This window comes from Macaca mulatta, chromosome 1 (genome assembly GCF_049350105.2).
Source record: "Macaca mulatta isolate MMU2019108-1 chromosome 1, T2T-MMU8v2.0, whole genome shotgun sequence".
NCBI lineage: Eukaryota > Metazoa > Chordata > Mammalia > Primates > Cercopithecidae > Macaca > Macaca mulatta.
The window spans coordinates 70,694,436-70,706,023 of record NC_133406.1 but is presented as its reverse complement, the minus strand read 5'-3'; the positions used below and the strand labels follow the sequence as shown (position 1 = coordinate 70,706,023).

General features: G+C 43.6%; 2 protein-coding genes across 4 annotated transcripts in view; one reads left to right on the top strand and one right to left on the bottom strand.

Annotated features, from left to right (window-relative positions):
* Positions 1–11,588, top strand: part of ANGEL2 (angel homolog 2) — a 44,564-nt gene that overhangs the window by 24,538 nt on the left and 8,438 nt on the right. The window contains exon 9 of one of the 3 annotated variants that reach the window (XM_077937538.1): positions 1,555–1,686. The exons of the other annotated variants lie outside the window; for them this stretch is intronic. Within the exon in view, the coding sequence (XP_077793664.1) occupies positions 1,555–1,592 (38 nt within the window). The 3' untranslated portion in view covers positions 1,593–1,686. Of the gene's footprint in view, positions 1–1,554; positions 1,687–11,588 lie in introns of those variants that run through there. 3 annotated transcript variants of the gene reach the window in all.
* VASH2 (vasohibin 2) overlaps positions 29–11,588 on the bottom strand; it is a 42,048-nt gene continuing 30,488 nt past the window's right edge. The window contains exon 8 of the mRNA XM_001107184.5: positions 29–3,095. Within this exon, the coding sequence (XP_001107184.1) occupies positions 3,023–3,095 (73 nt within the window). The 3' untranslated portion in view covers positions 29–3,022. The remainder of the gene's footprint in view (positions 3,096–11,588) is intronic.

Below are 11,588 nucleotides of genomic sequence, written 5' to 3'. Positions count from 1 at the left end.
ACTTACATATTTAGAAGAAAAACAATGGTTAAGTTTCCAGGATGGTTTTATTAAAGTCCCATGCTGTGTTAGAAACATACAAGTGATGAGAAAAACATTAACTCGAAACATGCACTTATCTGGCATTCTCTAAAATACCATTATACAAGTTTTCATTTACTTAGAAAAATACCCACTAAAACAATCACAGTTCTTCTTAAAGATTTAAAAAAAATGTATTGGCCAGAACAAAGTCCAAGAGAATAAACAAAGTTCTGAATTGTATGTCAAAAAAACTGTACAAGGTTGTACATAAAACTATAGCTTACAAAAGCCTCAGGTATAGTAAGAATTCTGAATTAAGATTTCCAAAGTTCTATTTACCAATATCTATTAATAAAATCCTTATGAAATAATTGACTTAGAAAAAGTGAAATGCTCATGATTTCAGAGTGTATAGAAAATACTAAATATCACTTTCTGAAATAAAGTGTACTCAAAACAGCACAACATACAGTCTAAAATCAAGATTTCTGTCATTCATTTAAACTTTGCATATATTACCATGATGGCTTAAACATAAAATTTCTCTTGCACTAAGAACTTTTTAAAATCGATTTCATATCACTTCAGTTTTATTTTTTATATTTTGAATTCTAGCCAGTCTTAAAATCAACTTTGGGAGGGGGGTGCACAAAACATGTTTGTTTGTCTTTTTTTATTAAATTATTGCACTAGAATTTAGGGGTTTGGTGCATTTCCCTTTTTTTTTTTTTTTTAAGAAATTAGCATATTCCATAGGCAATAAAAGTAGGATGACAACTAAGGACATTTTAAATGTACTTTCATGTTTGTGTGACTAAACCTTGCTTTGGGGCGGGAGCGGGTGTGGGAGAAATTAGTTTACTAATTGAACCATCAAGCCAGTTGGCAGTTCTAAGGCTTCTATATCAGCATATTACAGAGTTTGTATTCCTATTCTTTTCCTCCTTGTTGTGGGAAACAAGCTATGCAACCATTTGACATTCTGTATTTTAGATGTAACAGTACTTAATACTTGGGCAAAAATAAATTCCAACTCTTAGAATGGATGCAGTGTTATAAGAGGTGTACTTACTAGATGTAAGCAAGTTTCAGATTGACAAACAGAAGGTATATGTTTAAGTCAGTATTGTTTTAGAATGAAAATGAAATGATTCACTATTTCAAACATCTGAATACATGTGACCAAGAGGCTGCAAATGGGTTTGCTGTGTGAAGATAGACAGAGATAACTCATTTTAAACTCTGATAATACTGTTTTAAAGAGATTAAACTGAGAATTTTTAACCCTGTGCTACATTTTAATCTAATGGAGATGTATCCTTGTTCTTGTTCATCTACATGACATTAGACTTCTTTTTTTAAGAAAACAGTACTTTTCATTAATAATACTGATTTTTAGGGTAAAGTAAGCTCTTGTGCACATAGCTAAAGGATGAAGTCCTTTTGCTTTCCCTGTCACCGCCAGAAATCTTGTAAAGAATTGGTAAAGAATCTCAATGAGGATATATTTTTTTAACTTCCTTCCTATAGACACCTTCAGTCAAAGAAAGCCAGAAGACATGCACTGAGACTGAAATAACATCTGTTGACTACCAGACTTCACTGAAATCGGCTGTCTGGTCTCCTGAGTTGGCATTGTTGCTAAGATAAAGCAAATGAAATAGAAGCTGTACTCTTGATATTTATACCATACAAGACTATGCTGTTAGGGTTGTCCTCTGTGGTCTGCAGCCAGAGGTTACACTGTAACTACCATATGCAGGCCAGACATTCATTCCGTGCTTAGGGACTGAATCACACTATAAGATCTAACACTGGACTGAAGATTTCTCCATTAAAAAAAAAAGTGCTGCTTTTCTAATTCGTTATATTTTCCAATACTCATTCCTAAAATGTCATGAAGTGGTAGGTAAAAGCAAAGTACTGGAAGATAATCACATTATGTCACATTTGGTCTTAATATAAGACATCAGAACACATCTTTAACAACAGTGAGTCCTCCCTTAGTTTGATTCTTTGCGTCCTTCAGAAGAATCAAAGCCTGCTTCAGTTTAAAAATCAGATGAAATGTGAATAGAAAGGTTTTTTGGTTCTGAAGACCTGATCATCACTCCTGGTTTCTTTGCCTGAGTGTGTTAGTGTCCAGAGGTAATCCAGTACTGCGAAATTTGTATAATAGTACATGACCTCTTGTGCTTTTTGCTAGAGTCTGCAAAGTTTAAATGTTAGTGACAGAACATAGACTAGCTTCTCAATGTGATATTTTTGTTTCATTTTGAAAAAACATCAGTGAATGCTTTAAGAAAGATTAAGAAGGAAGTAACTCCAAGATCCTGAAAATGGTTCTTGTATTGCCAGAAGAATTTCAGTGCTTTTTAGTAAAACACTTGCATATAATACCTTAAATCTCATCATGTGTGTGCACCAGGAAAAAACTTCAAGCTTGTGGAGATCCCCATGGGAAATACTGGGGAAAGAATATAAATAGAATATAAAAAAACAAAACGCCATTAAGTTTGCATATCTGATGTCAAAATGCTGAGGTAATATTAACTGCTTAAAAAAAACCCACCCATTTTTGCTTTCTGTTATTGCTGAAAAAGACAGTAATACTGTTTGAGTTACCTTACTATACCAAAAGTTCAAGAGATTATTTCATGAACATTTACTATTGGTGAGGCATAATGTTCAAAGCAAGTGAAAGAAAGTAGGTAAATGGAAAAATATAAAACTACAGTTATGGTTGTTATCCTTAAGATCTTGAGTGAGGGACATAGTCCAACCCCAGTGGGGTTTATTACTTCAGCATTTTCATGGTGCCTCTTAGTGAATTTTTTAAAGCTAATGGTTACCACCCACTCAGATTCTATTTCCAGGTGAATCCTTAAAAATAAAATTCACAAGTTCTTAATAAATAGTTGCAGTTCCTCCTGAAGATGCTGGGTAAAGTGCAGAGAGAAGCACCACAGAAACCCTCTTGCTGGCCGGTATGGCTTGGCTAAATTCGGATTTGATAGCCCACTTCATTCAGAGTGCTTAGATCAGCCACCTTCTTTTCAGGCAGTGCAGGCCTAAGGGTAAAAGACAGAAATAGGTGGAGGAGAGAGGATGGGACAAAGAAAGATAACTGAGCATTTTCAAGGGCCTCTATTCGGTTTTCCTAATCCTTCTGATACTTGCCTCATCCTCCCATTCCCCCAACCTGCTAGTCTTAGCTCACAACTCTACTTCTTGTTCTAAAGTCCACCTCTAAAGGTTTTAAGGAACATTTTAACAGACTTTCAGTGTAGAGTTCAGGAGAGTTTTCAGAGTGTTGAATGAGCTTTTGCAGGTTTAAGCCTGAATTTGGTCACACTAAAACTTTTGAAACCCAATACCCTTGAACCTTGCAAGGATCTAAAAGTCACATACACTACAGTAGAGCCAACAATCGGAGTCGAATTCTCCTTGAAACATTGGCTTCCTAGTGTATGTGCCCTGGAGAAAGCCAAGGAATCAAAGACGACTCACATTCCCAGGGAGAGGGTTAATGTTCCAGGCTTAAATGTATAAAATCAAGGTGAATCTTAGGATTCATCTGAAAAAGCATGTCAGTGTGGAAACACTCAGTGGTGAAACATCTCTTCCCTAAAAACATGCTAAAGTCACTTCCAACATAAAACTACAACTAAGCAATTATGCAAAGTCATGTGAGAAAGTACTTCAAGCTGGGAAATACAACATTCAGTAGCACATCATCTGTCTTCATTAAAGATGCATCCTAAATGACTTCCAAAATACAACTATGCCTAAACAATCTCACAATGTGTCTTACAACTTTTCCATTTCTTAATGAGCCTCTTCTCACCTTGGATAAGAGAGAACTGAGATGAATCAAGATTAGGATGTTCAGTATGGCTAGTGAGTTCTAATTCAAAAGTTTCACATCCATTTTTGCAAGAAAAAGACATGTTTAGGTTACACATGAACGTCGGTTTTTGTTTTTGTTTTTTTGAGACGGAGTTTTGCCCTTGTTGCCCAGGCTGGAGTGCAGTGGAACAATCTTGGCTCACTGCAACCTCTGCCTCCCCGGTTCAAGCGATTCTGCTGCCTCAGCCTCCCGAGTAGCTGGGATTACAGGCACATGCCACCACACCTGGCCAATTTTGTATTTTTGGTAGACACTGGGTTTCACCATGTTGGTCAGGCTGGTCTCGAACTCCTGACCTCAGGTGATCTCCCTGCCTCGGCCTGCCACAATGCTGGGATTACAGGCATGAGCCACTGCACCCTGCCAAACCTTGTTCTTAAGTATTTAAAAAAAAAAACAGACCAAAAATAAAACGTAATTGTTAGAAGCTTTCTTAGTTGATGCCCTTGGAAGATTTCCTAACAGCTAATGGTTTTTCCCTGGCATAAAAGTGGTCCAATTAATTCAATGTTGATAGAACTAGAAATCAACAGCTAGCTTCTATCTAAAGCACAGCTCAGTAAATGGCATTAATCTCTGCCAGCAATTCCACTACTCTCTCTCTGTCTCTCTTTCTCTCTCTCTCAGATGGGGAGGAACAGTCATCAACAGTCTGATCATCCCTTCTGAAACCTGACTGCTCAAGGTGGTCAAGAAACTGTCCCTGACTAGGCCCTACTCAAATAACTTGTAACCTTACTTATCTGTTGCATGAGCCTTATTTCTTAGCTTGACCATGTCCCCTCCTTTATCGATCAGGAATTATGCCTCTTATTTCTTTGTGTGTCTCCCCATGGTGCCTGGGACATACACATGATGCTAATTAACACAGCTGACTGCCAGTAGAAATCCCTACACTTCAGTGTGTAGACTCCAGCTCATTGTATCAGAGTTCAAGGCTTCTGGCCTTCAGGGGATGGTGTCCTCCAGCCTCTGCATGCCCTGGAGATTAGCCATTCCCCTAAACAAAGCCACTACTACAGGCCTGGAGGAGTGGCCCCCAGAGGACACTATGAGGACCATTCTTGGGTTGACAGGAAAAGGAACACACATTTGCTTGGGGATTCAAACTTATATTCCAACCCTAGCCCTCAGCCCACTAATGTGGAGAGAACCAGGGTTCTTACACACAAGTCAGGTTTAATGAGTCCATATGCATCTGGTTCTCTCATAAAGCCTGAAGTGAAGCCTCCATTTTGTCTCCTTGCCTGAGGTGGTGTCATCTTTACAAATAGCTAATTTGAGACTTTCTCAAGTAGACTCCCCATACATTAGCATCAGCCTGATGAAAATGTGGTTAGAAAAGTAAATCACTTCTCCGCAGTGTGCCCCACTTGTAGAAAATTCAGCAATCAAAAATTCAATTTGCCTGCAGGATATGGCAAAAGGATAAACCTGCAGTACCTATGCATTCCTTGCTTTAGAAAAAGATTAAATGCGGGTCATTTCCTAGAGCTAGTAAAATACTATTTCCACACCAGCGTTCCTGGTTTTGTAACTAGGTAAGCATATGTTTCTTTTTTCTTTTTTTTTTTTTTTTTTGAGACGGAGTCTAGCTCTGTCACCCAGGTTGGAGTGCAGTGGCCGGATCTCAGCTCACTACAAGCTCCGCCTCCCGGGTTTACGCCATTCTCCTGCCTCAGCCTCCCGAGTAGCTGGGACTACAGGCGCCCGCCACCTCGCCCTGCTAGTTTTTTGTATTTTTTAGTAGAGACGGGGTTTCACCTTGTTAGCCAGGATGGTCTTGATCTTCTGACCTCGTGATCCGCCCGTCTCGGCCTCCCAAAGTGCTGGGATTACAGGCTTGAGTCACCGCGCCCAGCCAAGCATATATTTCTTACCCAGATATAAACTACATTTGTATTAGATGATTTTCATAACTGATTTATCTAACGATCTGTGTGTGGCAGCGTCTATTAGTTGCCCTTCCACATTCACTCTTCCCTTCTTTAGTAAACACCCCCGTCTCCCATCCCTGACTTTTAGCTAGGTGTATAACTGCCTTGAATACAAAGTCTATCTTCCAGCCTCCCTGTACCCAGGCATGGCCTCAGACTAAGTTGTAGCCAGTGAGATTTAAATGCAAGTGTGGTGTGGCAGTTAGCAGACATGTCTTCAAAAGACAACTGATATGTGCCCTTCAACTTTTTCTTTCCTTTGTTCTTCCTACTGATGGGAACATGGAAGTGATGGCTGGAGTGGGGACCTCAAGATGATCTCTAGGGCTGGGCATAGTGGCTTAGGTCTATAATTCCAGCACTTTGGGAGGCTGAGGTGGGTGGATCATTTGAGGTCAGGAGTTTGAGACCAGCCTGACCAACATGGTGAAACCCCATCTCTACTAAAAATACAAAAAAACAGCCGGGTATGTGGTGCATTCCTGTAGTCGCAGCTACTCGGGAGGCTGAGGCAGAATCGCTGGAACCTGGGAAGTGGAGGTTGCAGTGAGCCAAGGATGCGCCACTGCACTCTACCCTGAACAACAGAGTGAGATTCTGTCTCAAAAAATTAAAAAAAAGAGATGGGTTCTAAAGATGGCAGCGCAGCAGGAAGCCCATTTCCACCACCTCTGTTGAGCTGCTTTTACATAAAAGTGAATCATGGCTGGTGCGGTGGGTCATGCTTGTAGTACCAGCACTACAAGCTGGGAGGCTGCTAAGGGAGGATCACTTGAGCCCAGGAGTTTCAGACCAGCCTAGGCAACATGGTGAAACCCCATCTCTACAAAAAAAAAAAAAAAGAAAATGCAAAAAAATTAGCCAGATGTGGTACGTGCAACTGTAGTCCCAGCTACTTGGAAGGCTGAGATGGGAAGATTGCTTGAACCCAGGAAGTGGAAGTTGTGGTGAGCCTAGATCACACAACTGCATTCCAGCCTGGAAATGCAGGCTGGAATTTCTCAAAAAAAAGAAAAAAAAAAAAAGTGAATTATGTTTAAGCTACAGCTTACACCCAACCTTAGCCAAATCTGTTCCACTAATAGTGGGTGCTAAGTCAACCTGAGGAAGGTTACTGTGTGGAGTATGGAGAACATGTTCCTAGCAAGTTCTAACTCAGGAGGAATGGCCACAGTCCAAATGAAGTCAGGAGTCACACTCACTTCTAAGAGTCAGTCTTCTTCCCTGTAACCCTGCAAACTATGTAGGACCTAAGCCATGGTAGCTCTTTAGATCTCCTGTTGTCTCTGAAAATTAAGCAGTGCATGTGCTTAACAAGAGACGCTTGTTCCATGGTCCTTGTAGGACCTACCAGTTAGCTCATCCCAGTTTCTGAAGCTTTCTTACATATGCTCCCTTCCTGGCCTGGCATCTTCCTCAACACCAAGTCACACCTCTCCTCCTTCTGAAACTCTAAATATGCTGCCCTTCATATAAGAAAATAAGACACTAGCTTCATAGTATTTTCAAGTTGTTGGACTAGATCTGCACTGACCTGTTCTCTCTCTCAGTCCTGTGCCGGACAGTCTATCCTGGAAAGTCAGTGGCCAGGAGAGCCTACAGGGTAGGCTCAGGGAGAAAACAAAACCCACCCGCTCATCCCTGTCATGGAGGCTCACTGGGATCACTGTAGCTAACTAGCCACAGGCCTGCCACCTCCTTGAGAAGCCACTTTCTGGCCACTTGCCTTAATTCCTCACTTTGGAGCCCCTCAGTCCATAAATTTTTTTTGTAGTTCATGTGTTTCTTAAACTTCACTCTACCATTACCTGTGTTCTGCTACTGGCACCTTTGAAAATAGATGAAATTTAACTTGGGAACCTTTGGACTCTTTTTTTTAGTCTTTCCCTGGCACTTGCACCAGTTTTCCCATGCCTTCCAGGTACCAGGAAATCACCATTATAAATAGCTTTTATGTATTCAGGCACTTAACGATGTGCCAGGCATTGTTCTAAGAGGTTTCCGTGGATTAATTAATCCTCACCATAACCCATGGGGTTGATACTGGTATTGTCCATTTTATAGAAGAGAAAATGGAGGTACTGAAAGGTAGGGAACTTGCTCAAAGCAAAGTCACACAGTTAGCAGGCGTTGGAACCAGAGTTGGTCCCCAGAATCTAGAGCCCACACCCTTAACCACAATGCAAACTTCCCCCTTCCTCTGCCAGCTCAAAGCATCTTTCCAAGCATCTGCGAAGGACACCATGGCCACTCCTGCCTCTGCACCTTGGCTTATGCTGTCTCCTGTCTAGAATGCTCTCCCTGACATCTCCTCATCCTTAGAGGGCCATCCCAAATGTCACTTACTTCAGGACTTATTTTCTGACTCCCTACCGTCACAATCCACTACTTGCTCTGTATGCTCTGTCATTTTCTTTGGTACATTTGCTGTGGCTTAAATGTGTCCCCCAAAGTTCATGGGTTTGGAAACTGGATCCTCGGTCCAGTGGGGTTGGCAGGCAGGGCTTAGTGGGAGGTGTGTGGATCCTTTGGAAACTCTATCCTCGGTGCAGTGGGGTTGGCAGGCAGGGCTTAGTGGGAGGTGTGTGGATCCTTTGGAAACTCGATCCTCGGTGCAGTGGGGTTGGGAGGCAGGGCTTAGTGGGAGGGGTGTGGATCCTTTGGAAACTGGATCCTCAGTGCAGTGGGGTTGGGAGGCAGGGCTTAGTGGGAGGGGTGTGGATCCTTTGGAAACTCGATCCTCGGTGCAGTGGGGTTGGGAGGCAGGGCTTAGTGGGAGGGGTGTGGATCCTTTGGAAACTCGATCCTCGGTGCAGTGGGGTTGGGAGGCAGGGCTTAGTGGGAGGTGTGTGGATCCTTTGGAAACTGGATCCTCAGTGCAGTGGGGTTGGGAGGCAGGGCTTAGTGGGAGGGGTGTGGATCCTTTGGAAACTTGATCCTCGGTGCAGTGGGGTTGGGAGGCAGGGCTTAGTGGGAGGTGTGTGGATCCTGGGGCATCACCCTCATGAATAGATTAGTGTTGTTTTCTCAGGAGCGGGTTTCTTATAAAAGAATGAGTTTGGCCCCTTTGCTCACTCGTGCTTACTCTCTTTCCTCTCTCCCTCCTTTGCCCTTCTGTCATGGGACAGGGCAACAAGAAGGATCTCACCAGATGTCAGCCACTTGATCTTGGGTTTCTCAGCATCCAGAACCATGGGCCAATACATACATTTCCTGTTCATTATAAAGGACCCAGTCTCAGGTATTCTGTTACAACAACACAAAATGGACTAAGACAACATCTGTTCAAGAATCCTGCCAATTCATAACCCTTACCCCTGCCTCAGAGATTGTGAACAATTTGAAAGCAGGGACCAAGGAAATTCATCTATGAATCCCACTGCGGAATATGTACCTATCAATCAAATTCTCACTAACATGTAAATGGATGATAGGGAATCATCTGTTACTTTCATCATGGGATATTTTATTTTAGAGACAAAGTCCTAAGCCAGGGATTCAAGTTACCATGACAACATTTTCAGAATTAACAAGCAGGAAGAACATTTATTTTCTGTATTGGAGCGGGTGTGCTTTACCCCTGAAAGCCATGTGGAGAACCTGCCTACTCATTAAGCTGAATGCATCAACAGCTTGAGTGCTTCCAAAGGAAAGGGACTAGGTCATCTTCTTCTGTATCCCCAGCCCTGCCACGTGGCCTTCCACTAAGTACCCAGAACCCAGGAGAAGAAAAGGGCTAATATTGGCAGAAAATGAGCTAAACTGAGATTCCTGGTGAACTGCCCAGAAGATGAAATCCTTTTCTTTTACAGCAACCACGGCTGCAATTTCCTTGGCTGGCATAGGGCAGAAGTAGGTTATCACAGCATGCCACCTGCCTGTGGGGCCCAGCCAGAAATGCTGTTCAGTCCTTGCCAGCTCATCTCAGGACCAGAGCTGGGTGAGCTATTGTGTGTAGAGAGGCCTCTTCCAAGTGCTCCCCCAGCTATAATTAGAATATTGCAAGGGGGTTTATTTTTAAGAAACACGAGCACTAGGATGATGATTCAGCCGGGTCTGCACTTGCCCAGAACCTCTCATCGGATCCAGGGTTATTATTTTAGACTAATATATTTCTCCAACCCCACCCCCCTGCCATCCTCCTCCAAACAAGGCAAAGAAAGGAAAGAATTTTCTTTTTTCAAGATTCTCAGGCAACATTTTGTCTTAGGGGAAAGAGAGTAGAAAACTTTCCTTTGACTCACTTTGCAGGAGGAACGATATCCGCACGCAGGGATAGTCCCAGCCTCACCTGTTGTGAAGTGAATGGACTCAGAGTGAGCTAGGGTGAAAGCTTGATGACCTGACCCCAAGGCTACGCTTAACCCCAATGATGGTCTGCATTCCCGCAGCCAGGTGGACAGAGGCTGCTCAAAGCAGGAGGTAGGCTGGGGAGAGCAGGGTGGTGGCTCCACAGAGAAGTTATTCTGTGAAAAATCCTACTAGTCTCCGCCACTGCTACCTCAACTTTGACAGTTGCACACCAAGCCCTTCACACTCTGAGGCAGCCTCGGTGCAGAGGAAGAGCTCGGCCCGACCAGATGGTGCCATCTGTGCAACCACAAGAAGCCTCAGAACCAGAAAGTGATGGAGCGGAGACATCAACACATCCCAAGGCTGAACATGCATAGGAGTGTATCTGGAAGAGATGAGGTTTAAGAAAAGAAATAGGAAGAGGAGAGGAAGTTCACCAGGTTCCCTCAACCACCCAGTCTCTCTTCCGCATCTCTGACCGAGGGCCATATCTGGGCACATGTGCTGGCAGGTGCTCACCCTCACACAGAAATACAAAGGCCAGACTGGCGGTACAGCCTGCAGGCTCAGGAGTCCAGGAAGGGATGTGTGGGAAAGGTGCCACTCTACCGTTAGACTCTTAATCCCGATGTTAAGAGTGTGGAAGAGATTAAACCAGGGGTGCTCTCGGCCCAGCATTTACAAGTTTAAGCAAAGACCCCAGGGCCCCCATTCTTGTGGAGTCTGGCCGGAATCAGGTCAGACCAGGCCCCGATTTAGCATACACTGCCTATCTGGGTAGGCCGCAGAGGCACAGCATGGCCTCAGCTAGACCGACACAGGGATGAAGGAAGGTTCATTCACACCGGTCACCCTCATTCCAGGCCAGTCCGCTCCTCCCTCACATTCCTTGCTTCCCTGAATGGAAGGCACCGCTGCTGGCAGCTGCCAGGGCAGACAGCTGACATTGCTATGTAAACGGAGGCCTCAGCCAAGACGGATTCGGCCCAGAAGAGATTTTTCAGCCGGTGCCCATCCCTCTGAGCTCTCCCCAGGCAGGAGACTCTGGCCATAGGCCAACTGTTGGAGATTCCAGGGCACAGTTTCCAGGCTCTGATGTCACTTCTCCTTTCTGGGACAAGAACCCCTCAGCTCTAGGAAACCTCACCCTGTCTGCCCTTGTCTGACCCTGTGTGACCCTGGGGAGCTCACAGAGGCTCCTGGCTCGCTCTGTCTGAGGTGGTCTTTTCTGATGAGGCCCATCACTCCATCAAGCATCCCTGGGGACTTTGGGCCACATGAATTTCCCTGGGGGAACTGACCAGGCAGTCAATGGAGTAGAAACTGCCCCTTCACCATCTTGGAGGTTTAGCTTTTCCCTTCATAGCCTTCCTAGTGTTGTTTGTTTGTTTGTTTGTTTTTTGTTTTTGTTTTGTTTTGTTTTT